The 17,635-nt window shown below is 40.1% G+C and overlaps 1 protein-coding gene across 3 annotated transcripts; it reads right to left on the bottom strand.

The window, feature by feature from the left end:
• Positions 1–42: 42 nt before the first annotated feature.
• ctdspl3 (CTD (carboxy-terminal domain, RNA polymerase II, polypeptide A) small phosphatase like 3) lies at positions 43–9,497 on the bottom strand. Of its 3 annotated transcripts, none has more exons than XM_054790602.1 (11): positions 9,187–9,497; positions 7,912–8,017; positions 7,684–7,824; positions 4,852–4,960; positions 4,595–4,706; positions 4,135–4,221; positions 3,753–3,815; positions 2,030–2,109; positions 1,817–1,943; positions 1,622–1,717; positions 43–509 (listed from the first exon to the last, which is right to left on the bottom strand). In XM_054790602.1, the coding sequence occupies exons 1-11, from the start codon at positions 9,316–9,318 to the stop codon at positions 444–446; spliced, it is 1,119 nt and encodes a 372-aa protein (XP_054646577.1). In that variant the 5' UTR covers positions 9,319–9,497; the 3' UTR covers positions 43–443. The 3 variants fall into 3 exon arrangements, with proteins under 3 accessions (XP_054646577.1, XP_054646579.1, XP_054646578.1); XM_054790604.1 differs by having other exon boundaries at positions 9,115–9,250; XM_054790603.1 differs by lacking the exon at positions 3,753–3,815.
• Positions 9,498–17,635: the final 8,138 nt, after the last annotated feature.

Below are 17,635 nucleotides of genomic sequence, written 5' to 3'. Positions count from 1 at the left end.
ATATAAACACATGGGGGGAAAAAAACAAAAGTGAACTGAAAGTTGGAATTATTCCCCCCCATTAGGGTTGTTTTATTGCATTAAAATTGCATCTATAAAACATCAGATAATATAGGTGATTTGCAATATAATTAATAAATTAAAAGGAGAAGTATCTACAGCACATTTCAAGTTTGATCTCAGGGTGCATTTCCCTGTGGAATGAGTCGTCGGACATTTTTGGGATTTTTCGGGTGCTCAACAGCATGTTTGAAACACCCAGGTGACGTCCTTTAAAGTCATTAGGAGGCATGCGCGTCCACCACCGTGCAGCAGTTAGACAACTGCGACCGGATTCTGCTTTCAAAGCCAAAGCAAGAAGAACGCAAACGTAAGCTGCGAGAGTCCAATAGGGTTGTTAAAGTGGTGGGTTGGGTACGTGGGTGAGGGGGGATTTGGTCATGTCAGTCCTCTGACAGCAGCCGGTGGAAGTGATCCTTCCTCTTCTTCAGCACCTCCCGAAAATCCTCCTGAAAAAACACAGGAGATTGGATGACATGTGGAAGTGGAAAAGCTGCTGCAAGAGATAACCTGCTGTTGTATTCACAACTGGCTGGCAAAACCGTAGAGAAAAAAAAAAAAGTTCAGTGAAGTGTAAAGAGCGTAGATTTACAGATAACCGTTTTGTCACCGGGTGTAAAACATGCTAAAAGTGCAGTAAACACGTAGATCAGGGGTGCCTAAAGTTTTCCAATGAGAGCCGCATACGGTAATCACTCGTTTATCGCAGTTAATTGGTTCCAGACCCGACCACGCTGAGTGAATTTCTGTGAAGTAGGATTCCTTATTTATAAATAAAATATTTTCGCAGTTAGAGCCTAAAAAGCCCTTTACGGCCAAAACGGCCATGTTTTTTTTTAAACATTAGAGCCCACTAGGCATGAAGTAACACCCCACTAGTCACCTTTACTTTCATGTTACCCAATATAGTAAACGTAATAAGAGAAAATAGGCCAATTCAGACGTAATTGTTGCTATATACTCTGTGTTCCCTAGGGGAGCTCAGTGGAAGGGGGGCAGGAAGTGATGATTTTAGCTTGTTTTTAGAATGTTTTTATTGAGATTATTGTGCCTGTTGTGAGATAATCCAACCTGCAATAATAAAAAAAGGTCACCTAGTAGCACCTAGTTATCTAGTAACCAGTGTGGAATACATATCAACATCTGAATGCGTCTTTCTTATTTGTATTTCACTACATTTAGCCATTTTATGCTTGAAAATACTTAATTTTTGGAAATGTTTTCACAAATAGGCTGTATTCAACCACAAAAACAGCATGATTTATTATTTGATATGTTTAAAAAAAAAAAAAAAAGTGAGAGTGAAGCCGCAAAATTCGAAGCACATAGTGGCGAAGGACAACTGTAATGAAAAATCAAAAGGATACTGGATGCACTTTTTAATTTTGTAAAAAGGCCAAAAAATTCTGTATGAATATGCATTTTAAATACATTTTGTGTGATTATTAATATCAACATCCCATCCTTTTCTCTTGACACTGAATTTTTGCTCTATTTTTGGTTTGGTCCCCCCCCCACTTTGGACACCCCTGGTGTCGAGTGAATATAAAAACACACAAACCGCTGTAGACAGTTTCTCCATGTAGGGGATGATCTTCTGGAGTTCTCTGTCCTCTGACTCACCAGACCAGCTCTTGATGGGGAGAGTATTCATCAACTGCAAAACCAAAATGACACGTCCAGCTGAAACAAACTGGAGGAAAATCAACTGGATGGATAAAAACAAAACAAGAAGGAAAATGTGTGTACTGCTTACATGATAGGGGTATGTGTGAGGTGCGTTGTCCAGAACCACAATCTTAGTGAGATCCCTCCCGAGGATGCTGAGGTCTTTGATGTAGTGCCCGAGGACGCAGGCACACTCATCCTGATATAGACGGTGGCTGCAAGGACAACAGAGTTATGTGTTACATACAATATGTGAGGGGTTTATTAAAACAAGTGGAAGCAGATCGTCAGGGAGTTCTACCGAAAGAGCTTCCTCTGAGGGTCCAGGATGTCTAGAATCTTCTCGGCGTACTCCTTCTTTGCACAGGTGTACACAAAGAGCTGGAACACAAGAATACATGGAGACAATTCCACATCAGGAAGACTAGAAGAAGCTCAAATTTACTGCCCCAGAGATTATTCTATATACAGTATTGCTCTAGGGTCCCCCCTATAGTTGAGAAGGTGGCACATCAGTGTCAGAAGCAAGGAATCAATGAACGTTTAATCGTTTGAGCAAAGCTGGCACCTCTCTGACCACAGTGGCACGAGCACCAACATGAGGTCAGACCACCAATGTTATGCAAAACTAGATAAAGCAATTTCAGTAGAAATTACGTGCGAATGCTGAAGCTGAACTGAAATGTAGAATGAATGTTGAAATAGACTAGAAATGTGTTGAAATCAATTCAGCAGCTGATGATCGAAGCAGCAACCATCAGGATGGGCGAGAACCACGCTACCACCTGAGTCACGCCCCCGTGCACAGAATAAGCACAATGTGACATGTAAGGTTGAATGTAAAATCGATTTCCACCAATAGGGGCCGACATCAGAATTGTCCAGTTACAGTCACCTTTGTTTCTTCAGTTTATTGATCATTTTAATGCCTGGTACAACTAAAAGGTACATACATAGACAAAGCTACCACCGAGCCTTGTCATCCTGTCCAAACTTTTTCCACAGAGGACTGCAACATGCCGCGGGGGCCAATAAAGAAACTGCGGGGCGCAAATGACCCCCGGACTGCAATATGGACACCCCTGCTGTAAAATAAGTAGAATGTTAGAGTAATGTTAAATGTCACGAGACTTTTCACCAGTAGGGGGCACCATTTAACAGGTCCATTTGCTTTAGCAGACTAAAAACAGAGGAAATGTCAGGAAAGTAAAAATGCAGACGGGATGTTGAAATGTATAAATAAGTTGCATGATTACACCGGAGGAATGAGGATTGAACCAGCAACCATCAGCTTGGGAAACAACTACTCTACCAACTCAGAATAAGCAGAATATTACAGTAAAGGAGTGGTTCGCAATTATTTTGTCATGACCCCGCCCAAGGGGACAGAAATGTTTTCACGCCCCTCTGATTTGAAATACTATTGAGAAAATGATAATATCTATTTACTTATCTGTACTGTACACACTGAACTCGAAACTGAAACCAGGAAAATGCAACAAAATGGGGAGCAGTGAAGTATACACGCATATTCAAGACTCAAATTGTATGCCGAGTACAATAAATTTGTACATGTTGGCAGGTCTGCAGTCACATTGAAAGTACTCTCTGTTTCCCACACCCCCCCTGACAGACAGTTCACCATGCCTGCAACCCCACTATTTGAGAAGCACTGCAGTGAAGTAAAATGGGAAAAACATTTTCCACCAGTAGGGGGCTCCAAATAAATTCATTTTCGGCCCAAGTGAGGACAAGCGGTATAGAAAAAGGATGGATGGATTTTCCAATGGGAAAATTGTCATAGAAAATAAGGTAAATGTGGAATTGAAAAGAAAAAAAAAAGTCCTGATAGATACTACTGAACATTTTGACGTTAAATTGGTTTGGATCGGCTGACAACTGTCAGAATCAGTGGGGGCACAAATAGAAGGCTGATTTTGGCAATATTATAGACATAAACACATTGAGAATGTGGTAGACAGCCACGCGTGGTCATTACAGATCCAGGGAACTTAAAAACGTACCTCATACACTTTTGCCATGGACTGCAGAAACTCCTTTACATGCGGTCGCAGGATCACGTAAACCTGTTCGTGACATATCAGTCAGGACAGCGTTTAGCATACATTTCTTCATTTATTTATTTGTGGTGGTCCGCAACAAACACATTTAGACTTGTTCGCCCTCACTCAAACGCATTCTAAAAGCAATGAAAGATGGCTCTGTCTTACTTGTCTTACAAAAACAACCAAAAAAAAACACTAAAAAGAAGCGACCTAAGTGCTCATCTGTAGTGGTCTTGTTTGAATCCTGTACAACCATAAGCTCAACAACCACCACCAATAAATTGTTGAAATTACACCTCACGCTGTCCAGTCCACCTGAGTTAGCGAGTGGGAGGCTCACCTTGTACTGATTATGCTGGAAAGCTGTGTAGAAGGTGTATTCTGCATTGTCAATCATATTCAGAGAGCTGAACATCAGTGTTTCCTCCTGAAAGCAGAAAGAAGACATTGGTTTTAACATGATTGGCAGCGTTTCCCATACAGTCACTTGTGGCGCCACATATAAATTTGGCGCTACCCACTTTTCTTTTCTTTAAAGATTTGGCGTTACCTGTTCTCTCTTGCTCACAAACACATCATCATGGGACTGTGTAGCTTGTCTTTCCAACTCCAAATAGTAGCATTGTAACTCAAAAAACATACTGGCTGCAGTGAGTTGTAGGTCAACATGCCTATTATCCATTACAAATTGTACCGTGAAATGATCGCATGATGGCTGAGGAAAGAAAATCCCACATTCCGTCGAGTCTCTAATCAACTTAAGGCCTCTGCAGGTACCTCTTGCAGACGGTGGAACTCACCAGGTCTACCACAAGTGTGGCCTCAGGGGTGCTCCTTGTCTTTGGGGGGATGTCAGGCACTCTGGGCTGGGAATACTGGGACTGTGATGGCAGGTTCTTAATGAAAGTGAAGCTGAAAAGACAATTATCATTAGATGTGTTGGGGGAAGTGAAGTGATAAACACCATTCAATACAAAAGCATGCTTGGAGCTGGAAATGTCACATCATGAATCTGCAATTATGCTTCTAAAAGGATGTGTCTAAGTGTTACACTTACGGACTGAAGATGTGGTCGTCCTCGTCTCCCACCAGAAGGTCAATGGAGCCATAACCAAAGACCCCTTGTTCGGGGCTCATCAACACATTGTTTCCTGCGCTCTTGTAATCTAAATTAAAAACAATATTCACAGAGTGAAATGATAAAACAAAGCATGTTACTAAACATTGACCTTGAATTCCAATCAAGTTTTTATATTTCAGATTTCAAACGCGGTATGTTTTGACCAACGGAAGAACGTGTACTCCTCGCCAAACAGGCATCTTGATAAGGTCGTAGATGGACAGATGTGCTGCGGCAGCGATTTGCTGAAAAATTCCCAGATAAACCTGTTCCACATCACAATGCAGTTCGGAGGCGTGTTGATCATTTTAAAGAAACGGTGAATGATGCCGAGCTCTGTGGAATAACACCTGGGCGATAAACCAAAAATTTACCGTTGTCGAAATTGACAACAATAACAACAACCGTCATGGGGGGTATGCTGGAGCCTATCCCAGCTGATGTTGGGCGACAGGCGGGGTACACCCTGGACTGGTTGGCAGCCAATCGCAGGGCACATACTATAAACCATCCACACTCACATTTATACTTATGGACAATTTAGAGTCTCCAATTAACCTAACATGCATGTTTTCGGAATGTGGGGGGAAATGGGAGTACCCGGAGAAAACCCACACACGGGGAGAACATGCAAACTCCACGCAGAGTCTTCCCGATCTCCAGACTGTGACTGTGTGGCCAACATGCTAACCACTAGACCACCGTGCCGCCCCAAGTCCATACAAAGTGAATCAAAATAGAACAACATTTTGACACATCTGTATATAAATCTCTACAAGTCTCCTCCAACTTTTCTTGGTTCACATCGGCAATTTGCGTTGACGCTCGATGACATCTCAGCCGTACAAGCTGCACTCGCTGACGTAGCTAACTAGCTATGTTATCAGTTGGCTACTGTAATGCTACGGGAAAGATGACTGCTCTCTCTGACGTACTGTACTGCTTTCCCACTCATGCGCTAAAACACTTTTTTTTCCTGTTTGTTTGCATCGTAACGCCACTCCGAATGATACTAAAAACTAATAACACAAACACTTGACTTTAAATATATAGGTTTTAAGAGCCTTTAAAAAAACCAAAATATGTACATCATGGCCAATGATTTGGCCAATTGACAATTCACAAATAAAGAACAAGAAAATAAAAACATTATAAAAGCATTTCTATAGGAAACCATGATTCGTTTGCTGTTGGCCGTAGTTTTTAAGGATTCACGAATAAATGGTCACATGGCTACGAGAACATGTGAAATTCTCTTTTCATTGTGTAAATGATCATTTTGATGACGATTGATTTATATTGGGTTCCGCAAATACGATGTTGAGCAAAAGACAACGAAATGCAAAGCGAGTATGTAACCGAGTTGTAACCACCCAAAGCACATTATGTAAATGGAGCATTGTTGGCGCTTTTTGGAGGTTTTTTCAGAAGCTTTATAGGCGGAATAGGTGCGTCCCATTATGTGCATTATATTTCATTGAAAGTAATGTGTGCCAGTTGGTCAATAAATCAACGAAAAACAGTTAATTTGCATTTCTTGCAATTATTTTCAGATGGCAAAGTTATATAGTGGTCGGGGATTTATCGTGCATTTATCGTTATCGAGGTAAAACTGCCCAATTTATTGTGATATTGATTTGAGGTGATATTGCACAGCCCTAATATATATATATATATATATACATATATATTATATACACACACCCCTTGATGGGGTGCGGGGTAGATACTGCGCAGGTTCACGGCCTAGACCAAACATCTCAAATGTTTTTTTTTTTTTTGTGAGAGCTACGTTTACAAAATGAAAATGGCCAAGAGCTACTCATTCTTGTAACATTTATTTTACTAGCTTATTTCAATCCAAACAAACCGACAATTTGTCCTTTTTTTCAATATCTCCTCCTCCTCCTCCTCCTCCACCACAACGACGTATGCTCAACCACTCCTCTTCAAAGGTAAATATCATTTATCATTACGTATTATTACATAATTTTTATTATTGTTTTTTTCATTAATTATCCTCGTTTAACATTACTACTGCATCCAAACTCATATTTACATACATACGCATATACTGTATATATGTATACACGTACATGTAGTACCTATATCATTGGTAATATTCCCTTTTCCCCTACTTAAGAACAATTCGACTAGCTAACGGTCGTCTGGAACCAATTGTGTTCGTTAGTTGGGGACTTAGTGTTTGTTTTACCAGAACATTAACAAAATGTTGGTCTCCACAACTCACATTTTGTATTTCTGAATGCATTTCTTTCTCGTGTTCTCACATTATTAACCGAAAACTTGAATGAAAAGCAGGCTTGCGGGCGCCTCATGTGGTCATGGGGGGCTACCTGGTGCCCACGGGCACCGTGTTGGTGACCTATGCTCTACTGTAGTGTCAAGGTTCGATATTTTTTAAATCCAAAAAAATAAACTTTCATGCGTTTCTATTCTATTTGATTAAAATGACCAACATTTGTTTTAACTCCAAGGTACAGTTTGTTTTTAAATTCAGTGTATCTGGTAAAGTCTGTGTCACTGCATCTTGAGGATTATTTTGGAGGTGCAAGACTCAACTCAAAATTTAAACCGTCTAACAGTATTAAAAAAAAAAACACCCAACAAAATCACTGTATACAAATTTGATGTACTCATGCTGGGAGCTTACCACTAGCTACAAGAAAGGTGCTGAGGCCTGATAATGTGTCTTCAGTGCACGGTGGTAAGACTGTTTGAAGAAAAACAACTGTGCCTTCTACTCACTCTCTTTGCTTGGTGTGAGAAATCGTGCAATGGGTGTGTAGATCTTCCTGGCTGTTGAATTCGGAGGAGAGACTGGGTCTATCTCAGACAGTACGTGCTCATGGCGCAAGATAGGCCTGGTCGGAGTCTTGAAGGCTGAATCTTGAAGAACGGTGTCAGGACGTGAGCAAAACAATCAGTGTACAATCGCAATGTCAAAGCTTTTTTGGTGGCGGGATGTGTAATCACCTGCTTCTTTGTCATCCGCAGCAATGGCTCTTTTTCTTGGCCGACCACGGGGCAGCAGTCGCCTCGTCATTGTGGGAATTTCTTCAGCATTAGGTGTCTCTTCAACCTACACAGCAAGTAGATGTTACTTTTGGTCACTGACAACTTATTTTCATTTCACAAACACTTACGCCAACACAATAATTGCATAATAAAAATAATAATTGCCAGAACATACTGTACATCGCATTGTGACCGGCCCTCGCTCATAAACTCATAAAAGGAGCGTCTGTGAATGGAGCTTGTCTTCCACCTCCGTACAGTAGATGACATCATAACTGTGTTGCTTAACACATCTCATATGCACTGAATCGTCACTGAAACGGGATTATTTGTACAGTGTATGAGCAATTTATGCATGTAAAGCAAGTATGCAAGTTTGAGTGTAAATAGATCACATTCATTACATGCTGCAAAAACATTTGCTGTAAAATGTCACTTTTGCACTTTTGTATTGTAAAAAGTAAGACAATATACTGTAAGTATCTCATCTTTACAGCATGTGTCTGTGTGTGTGTGTGTGTGTGTATTACTAGTGCAGCGTGCATGGCGACCTACTTACTGGGACCCTCTCGTAGATCTGGACTTTTTAATCCTGTTCCTGTCTACACGCCATGATGCTTAACACTAAACATAGCAACGCCATCAACAGAACCACAGCAACCCTTATAACATGTAATAGCACAATATAATGTCATTTCCGGGCATGAGCTTTAACTAGATCTGATGATGAGAAAGTGACGACATTGAATGTTGTCTTTACTGTAAATTCAACGACACAACACAAAGCAGAATAGAAGGGGCACAACGTCATGGGAATAATTGTAATATTTTCACATTTAGCATCTATAACGACAACCTTAAAATAACACAAAGATGAAATGAGACGCCTCCATCGGTGAGGTAGATGCAGCTACTGTTGATCAGTTGTGAGGAGTCGTCTCGGTCTCATGATGTCAAAATGTGAACAGCGGTTCTCAATTTTAATTGGACCAGGGAATTTATTTGTCGAGTTACTGATGACACACACTTGTTAACTTCTCGGCCCAGCCATTAAATCTACCTGCTCGAGGTCACAACATTAGCATGCTAGCAACAAGCTACCTAGCACGACAAACAAAACATCAAACCAGGTTACAGTAAAAAGTAATGTATGTATCTTACGTTTGGAGCGAGTTATTTAGGTTGGCGGTGGTGAGAATGGTCGTAATAGCAGGTAGTAACAGTTTACGTTACCGTGTCTTCGAATGGACTTTCTGGCACCGATAGCCGCAGTCGTTTCGGTGTTGCTTTGTTACTGGACGGCGTGCGGGTTTTCCTCGGCGTCTCTGTGGAGGCCGTGATGGTTCTCTGAGACCTAAGTCTCATTTTTGCTTAACAGGTAAAGTTATTAACCACTAAATAAGCACAACATTACCGTTAATACTTCCTGTTCTGTGTTTTGCTGTATTCTGTTTTTTTTTTTTATCATTTGTTTCGACGAGTTCCTTTAGGCCCGCCCTGCTCATCCGCGCTTGGTCTCGAAACGTGCGCTCATTTGTGCTTGTTTAAATATGCCGGAGTGCGATTGGTTATGGACTGCTGACACTTTTTTGGGGCGGTGCCTCAGAAAAGCCCTGCTTCAACGTGAAGGCTCAAATTTGGTGTGGGCGATACTGCAAATTGTGGGGTCAATCCGATGCAAAGTAAATACTGAACGAGTATTGCCGATGCCAAAATGTCTGGCTTGTTTTCATTTTTAGAGATCAGTTGGTCCACATTTCAGTGTGCTGGATCACATATTGGTGACTTTAATAGACGGTAAATTAGGGACAGCTAATGGACATCGAGATCGGTCGTCTAATTGCCTAATTTGCATAATTGTCCATGACTTAGTGCATGTATTTTTTAATGCAAGCTGAGCAGTGAACAACAAAATGCAAATCAAAACGAATAACTGTATGTTTAGAAATAGAAATGACCTTACAAATGGTATTGTCAAAGCATTGGATTGGGACGATTGCTTTTGAGACATCCCTAATTTGCGGTGGTCCAAATTTATCCATGGCGGTCTGCCACAAATAAATAGTTTGGGAAACACTGGACAAGAAGTACACTTTAAAATGTGTTAGTGTTATCTGAGTCTAACATTTTGATATAAAAACAAATTGTTGAATCTAATTCTTTAATGACTATCGTAATACACAAACAGTACAGTAACTCTACATTTATCACGGTTAATTGGTTCCAGACCCGACCGCGATAAGTGAATTACCACAAAGTAGGATTCCTTATTATTAAGAGAATATTTTCGTAGTTAGAGCATAGAAAACCTGTTTATTACCTTCTAAATACAGGTTTTAATATTATTAGAGCCCCCTGGACATTAAATAACACCCCTATAGTCACCTTTACACGCATATTACCCAATTTCGTAGACATAAAAAGAGTAAATAAATCATTTAAGACATAAATAAGATATGCTCATGTGTGCTATGTATTCCATTGCTAGGCGAGCAGAGTGAGAGGAAGTGAAGTCAGGGGTTTAGAAATGAGTTTTAGCCCTGCGTAGGTAACTGCAGCAACACTAGCCTGTGTTTTTGTTAGGGATTATTGTGCCTGTTGTGAGATCTTTGAAAGCTGCAATAAAAGCCGATTGTTCCAGTGGTCAAGTCTGGCGGTTGTGCGTCTCACCGAACATTACAGTAACAGTACTGACACCTAGTGACCAGTGTAGAATACTACATATCATTCACAGCATCCTTGAATGAGTCTTCTGAATGCCTTATAGTTGTATTTGAGTTAATTCAGACATTTTTATGTTTAAAAATGCTTAATTTGGGCAAAAATAGGTCAAATTTGCTCCAATATGCATATTTTAACTAATAATTGGCTGTATTCAATAAGACAACTGAATGATATATTAATATATTGTTGAAAAACTGATTGAGTGAAGCCATGAAATTCCACTCTAAAAGTGGAAAAATTTAATCAGGCATTTGTTTGAAAATTGCGTCATTTTCAAGTACACAATGGAAACACAGAATTCCACATTTTCCCCAGTTTTACGCTTATCTCCAAACCACAGAGAAAAGTTTATTTTTAGACATACACCAATTACGACGGAGTATTAGGGCCACATTGAAAAGAACACAAAAAAGCATCAGCGATTTCAGCAAAGTCGGAAATTTACAAGAATAAAGTCGTAATATTACGTGTCAGAGGCAAAGTAGAGCGTGTTTACGTGTTTTTTCTCCAAAATGTACGCCTTTATTCTCAAAGTCGCCGATTATTTTAATAACAGCCTGGGACAGCTATGAAAAGCGGGGACAATTGTGACCTTTGGCCTTGGGCAAAGCTAACATTACGACTTTATTCTCGAAATATCCGATTTTTTTTTTCTCCAAATGTGGCCTTAATACTTGGCCGTAAACACTATAGGGTTACTGTGAATTGAAATAAAAACACAGTTTGAACAAGTGGCGACATTGAAGAAAGGTGATATTTTATTAATTTCAGATTCAAAATGAAAGTATTCACACAAACACATATTGAGTAAAATAGGCAAGAATAAATCTTCACCCATCAAAAACAAAGAAGGAAACAGTTGCGTTGGCTGCCCACTTCACTGTTACCGTGGTTACTAGGAAACCCATTCATCAAAATCATATCTAGGTAAAGAAGGAATAAGCACACATTAAGTGAACAGACTGAAAACTACTAGCAGTGCTAAAACAGCAGGACTGTTGAGCTGTGGGTTCCCTGCTGTTGGTCCTGGCATCAGCAGAAGCGTTGAGCTGTAACACGCCCTCTTTACGTATGTACCCACTAAACTTTAACATGACACCTGAATGCATCAAACTGGAGGTAGAGGTAGATTTTCCTGAGAAGTTTCAAGAGACAAGACACAAGGCCTCGCTTCCCATCTGAAGTTAGCTGAAGACGTGAGGAGAGAGCACGCGCTTCCAAAAACAAAACAAAACAAAAATGTCACATTATCATCATCATCTCTAAATGAATAAATCTGCTCTAAAATGTAATCTCTGTGTGCTGGATTGCTACGGCATACTCCAAAACAAAAAGCAAAGAAATAGCAAAAAACATACACGATATAAACCCCTAAAAAGCCACATCTATTCCATGAATCTTAGCAATACAGGTTAATTCATACAATTGTCACAGCAGAAGGCATCTTGTTATACTTTCTCATCATCAACATCATCATCATCGTTTGCAGTCCGCCTGTCAGAGTCAGCGGTGAAGCGCCGCAAGCACCCCAACCCGTAAAAGCCGTGGTGAATGGATTTACAGCAGTGACATGTCTGCAGCAACACGGAGCAAATGGATACAGTGACGGTGATTCATCTCCGACAGCCCTTTTGTTCAACTTCTGTTGTTCTTGTCCTGTTCCAGAATGTGGGGGTGGGTTGGCAGTATGGGGGGGGGGGGGGGGGGGGGGGCAGAAACTTTGCTATACAGAGTTAAGACTATTTTCCCCAGCAATGTTTCACGCTCACAAAGTCCTTCTTCATGCGTATGCACTGAAAGAGCTCTTAAAGCTGGGGTGTCCAAACCTTTTCCACTGAGGGCCACGTGCTGACAAATGAAAGGATGCGAGGGCCACTTTGATATTTTGTAATATACTGTAGATATGCTAAGAAGTTACATCGATTCCAAGAAAAAGAAAAACTGCATCTCAGCCTTGTGATATCAGTGAAAAAGCGTATTGTGAGTATTTTTGCTGTTTTTTCCCCCAAAAATATTTTCAACTTTCTTCTTAAAAAAGGTGCTTTTTATACTTTGTTCTTGTAATATTTTGACTTTATTCCCAAAATATTTGGACTTTATTCCCATATTATAACCTTTTCCCCAACCTTTCTTTTGTTTTGTTTGTTTCTCAAAATATTACAACTTAAAAAAAAAACGTTAATATTTCAACCCTGTGCTCCTAAAATGACATTATTTTTCCTCATAATGTTACGAGTTTATTCTCATAAAATTATGACTTTTTTTCCTCATTAGAATGCGACTTTTTTACCTTAATATTGTGACTTTATTATTGGAAAATTCCATCTGTTTTCCATTTCCGTCCGTTCTTTTCCTTTTCATCTACTTTCTGCGCCGCTTAATCCTCACTAGGGTGGCAGGAGGATGCTGGAGCCTATCCCAGCTGACTTTGGGCGAGAGGCGGGGTACACCCTGGACTGGTCGCCAGCCAATCGCAGGGCACAAATAGACAAACAACCTTTTCAAAATGTTCAACTTTCTTCTCTTAAAAGTTCGACTTTATTCCCATAATATTAGATAATTTTTGTAAAATTACTCACCTTTTTTTTTCCCAACAATTTCAACTTGGTCTCAAATTTTCAACTTGTACTTTCGACTTCACTCCCATAATATTTTGACTTTATTCTTCTAGTATTCTAACTTTTTCCACAACCTAAATTATGCTGCTAAAATTCTTTTTCCTCATAATATCGCAGCGTTATTCCTGTAAAATTACTTGTCATTAGATTACAAGAGATTTTTTCTCTTAATATTTTTGACTTTATTCTTGAAAAAGTACTGCTGATTTATTTATTTTTTTTATATTTCTTGTTATAGTTTCAGAAGGTGCAACGGGTCAATTAAAAAAAAAAAAACAGCCGCGGGTCGTACAAAACCAACATCTTAGCTGTGTGTTACTGGTGACAAAGCAAATGAGTGTGATATCAAACCCCATACAGTATCTCATTAATAAAAAAAACAAAACAAGCTCTGGTCTACAAATGGCTCCCGAGGCCGCACTTTGGACACCACTGCCTTGAAGCGTTTGAACGCTTTAATTGCTGCTTCCAGACAAGAACAAACACTGATTGTAATAATAAGGACAAAAGGTCGGATGTTCAAACCACTTTGCACTCAGGCAGGGCTGTCCAAACGTTTTCCATCGAGGGCCGCATAGAGAAGAATATGATGTCAACGGGGGCCCTTTTATTTGATATTTTTGCGCTTTTATTGACTTAATTGCATGCTAAAACTAATGCAATGCAGGTCCAAATATTTTAACTCAACTTTGTGTTATTGCTGACAAAGCAAATAAAGTGGAACCTCGGCTAGCGCACGCCCCGATTAGCGTATTGATGGTTTTTCGTCGCAAAATTGCCGCAAACATCGCGTACATACACTGCGTGAGTGCAGCGCATTAGAACCGGAAGTCATTGTCCCCCAGTTCCGTTGTTCGTCTATGATGCCATCAGCGTTTGACTCTGGTGTTCTTTGCTGACTAACAGTTACGCCAAAAGCCACTGCATTTTTTTTTATTGGTCACAGCTGCAAAATAACCCACAATGGAGTGGCAGCATTTTGATAAACGTGAGAAACGCTATTGAATTGAAGAAATAACTCATAGCAAAACACGAAGGTGGCGTCAGTGTTGATCTCGCCGCCTCGTAGCCGTCTTTCTCAACAATCACGTCTTCAGTGAAGGTAAAAGTCATGTTTAATGTTCATTTGTCCACTTCCTGCCACATTTACATGCATTTTGAATTGTTTTCTGCAAGTAAAGCTATATAAAAAAGTGTTTTGTGGTAACATTTTAGCTGTCTGGAACGTATCAAATGGTCAAAATTGATTGTGTTGCGAGTCTGACTTAATGACGCCGACCGAAGTTCCACTGTAGTTTGTGATTATTTGGATAACGGGCCACGGGCCAATAAAAAATGAAGCGGTACTGTGAACACACCTGCACTAAGGTTCCCTGCAGGTGATTAACATGCCCCTCAAAGTTAGGTTGGTTTGTGTTTCTCCAGCGTCTATTCGTCTTTGAGGTAGAAAGGTGTCTAAACGGTGGTTGAATGGATGTTCAAGAGTGTTTGGAGGTATGCGGTGTTGTCAGAATATTAAGCAAAAAGAGAGAGAACATAGCCGCTCGCTGTTCAAATACTTCACACACAAGAAACAGATCTATATGAGGTGGGGGCACATGCTCAAATGTTGCCTCAGGGGACAAAAGGTCAAGAAAAAAAAAATCTGAATCTGATCCTTTAGATTAGAATTGATTGAATTTTGCCCCCCCCCCCCCCCCCCCCCCCCCCCCCCCCCAAACAGATGCTTTTAAGTAGAGCGCCTTGATTTGATTGTCAGCGCTTTTCAGCACCGGTGACGTCTGCCACTCATGCTTTGTGTGCAGCGACTGACTGACAAAACCACAACTTTTTCCCATATAATATACAATATGTCTTCTTTATAATGTCACACGAAGAACCGAAAGCCTGTACTACCGCATGTGTACTATACTGTAGTAGCTACTTAGAAGGCACTTAGATTCTACATGGAGAATCGGACCCGTGACACCGCCTTTGTCACACAAGGCATATCATCATGAGGCTTATTTACACTTTAAAAGACAAGCAGGCGATGTTTGATTAGTCTTCCTGGCATCAAGCGCTAGCAATTAGCAGTTTATCCAGCTAATCGTGTATTTTTTTTTTTTTGTGCGTAAATGCACAAATGTGTCCCAAAAAACTGCACTTGTTAATCCCATATTGTTGGAACCTGACAGCTTAATCGGTAAAAGATGACAGTACTGTCGACTGAGCAGCAGAAGAGACAAAAAGTCACTAAACCGTATTCATCGGAACTCTGCCGAAGGCATGGAGAGTAGCTGGGAAAATAAATAGATTTCCAAATGCCTCACAGTTAACTCTCACAAAACAGTTGGTGTCGTTCTAACATAGGGGTGTCCAAAGTGTGACTCACATTAAGAAATAAAATTAAACACACAGAAACTAAAAAAAACAAAAAAACAGCAAAAATGGGAAAAATAAAGCAAAAAGTCACACTACCACACACTACACTACTCACAACAAGTAAGGGAGATTCGACTTTCGGTTGAAACTTCAAGATGAACTTAAAAAGCACTACTGTCCTCGCCACTTCGTGGTTCAAATTTCGCTGCGTCACACTATCCCGATTCTTCAAAAATACATAAATTAATAAAGCATGCTGCTTCATGGCTGAATACGGCCTATTATTAGCCAAAAAATATGCACCATCTAAATTAAGCATTATCACGTATAAAAAGGCTAAATGAACGTAAAGGCGTAAGGCATTCTGAAGACGCATTCAAAGATGCTGTGAGGCTATTCTAAACTGGTGTCAGTAACAAACGGCAGACTCGATCGCTTTTATTGCAGGTTTGAATTATCTCACCAAATCCCTACTAAAAACACGAGCCACTTATGTTGCAGTAACCCACGGCAAGCTAAAAGTCAACTCTGAATCCCCGACATCACTTCCTGTCCAACACCGGAACACATTCACAGCAACACACACAAGCACAAGTCTTATTTATGACTTAAATGGCGTAGTTACTTTTTTTATGTCTGCTATATTGGGGAATACACGTGTAAAGGTAACTACCGGGGTGTTAGTTCATGTCTAGACGGTTCTAATGTTAAAAATCGTATTTAGAAGGTCATAACTACGAAAATATTCAAACTATAAACAAGGAATCCTACTTCACTTATCACAGTTAGATCTGGAACCACAATAAATGAGGGATTACTGTATAACCTTTACAGGTGAACTTAATTTGACCAATTTTTTGATGCTTTTCTGTGACTCTTGCAGTCTCTCATGTATTACTGTTGCAATTTGCAGCTGACGCTGGAAGCTCTCTGTTCTCGTGACGTTTTCATGGCCATGAGCTTCGAGAGTCTTGACGCCTCATGATGTAAAAATGTGAACAGCATGATGAAGACGACCGTTTCAATAAAAATTCTAATCGAACCAGGGCATTTACTGGTTCATTCGAGGATCACACACTTTTTCTGTCCAGCTCCTTGTTAGGGAACAGCAAGTTGTGCAAAAAGTACTGAAACATTGAACAGTTCGACAATAAAAAGCTTAGGGGAGTTCAAATTAAGTTCACCTGTAAAGGTTGTAGTGCATTTTACATTGATTCTCAAAAGCTGATTATCCCTGACTTTTTGTGAGTATTTTACCATTTTGTAAAATTACAATATATATATATATAAAAATATCAAAGTGGCGCCCTGCATCTTTTGATTTTTCAACATGCAGCCCCTGCTGGAAAAAGTTTGGACACCCCTGAGCTAAAACTTGAGGGATAATGGAACTCATCATGTTCAATCAGTTCTTGACTTTTAGCCGTAGGTGGCACCTCATGAAATGTGACACCTGAAAAAGACACGAAAAGACTAATTATGACATGAAGAAGCAGCTGTGGCAGCCATGAGCAACTGCAGTTTATGCTCCTCATGCTCACATCTGGTCTGGCCATGACTGAACAGCGCCCCTTGTGGACAAGTGGCAGAGTTTCAAATCTAAGTTACTCGACAGCGCCCCTTGTGGACAAGTGGCAGAGTTTAAAAGTTCCCGTGAACAAGTTCTGGAGGCCACACTGAAAATCCAAAAGTCCCACCAAAAAGCAACAGAAAGAGTCAGTATTACAAAAATAGTCATCATGAATGTAAAATATTCTCACAGGAGCGTAAATTCAACAGTCTGAGTTCAGCGGCTACTGTTTCTTCTTCAATCAGAAACCCATGAGAAAATATCATTAAATATGTGGTTGATGACCGAACAAACCCAACAAAAAAATGCATTTGCATTAAACAAGGGGTGTCCAAACTGCGGCCTGTGACTGTTTTTTTTTTATTTTTTATTGGCAATTAAAGAAACCTGAAAAAAGGGGAAAAAG

Source organism: Dunckerocampus dactyliophorus, chromosome 10 (genome assembly GCF_027744805.1).
Source record: "Dunckerocampus dactyliophorus isolate RoL2022-P2 chromosome 10, RoL_Ddac_1.1, whole genome shotgun sequence".
In the NCBI taxonomy this organism is placed as follows: Eukaryota; Metazoa; Chordata; class Actinopteri; order Syngnathiformes; family Syngnathidae; genus Dunckerocampus; species Dunckerocampus dactyliophorus.
The sequence above is the reverse complement of the archived record's forward strand: the minus strand, read 5'-3'. Positions and strand labels throughout refer to the sequence as shown.

What these genes read in the sequence shown, in the direction of transcription:
- ctdspl3 (XM_054790602.1), bottom strand. Translation starts at nt 9,318, where the DNA reads ATGAGACTTAGGTCTCAGAGAACCATCACGGCCTCCACAGAGACGCCG. An exon ending in AAAGTCCATTCGAAGACACG is followed by an intron (nt 8,018 to 9,186) that starts GTAACGTAAACT and finishes CTTGCTGTGTAG; the next exon opens with GTTGAAGAGACACCTAATGC. An exon ending in TCCAGCATAATCAGTACAAG is followed by an intron (nt 3,816 to 4,134) that starts GTGAGCCTCCCA and finishes TGTCACGAACAG; the next exon opens with GTTTACGTGATCCTGCGACC.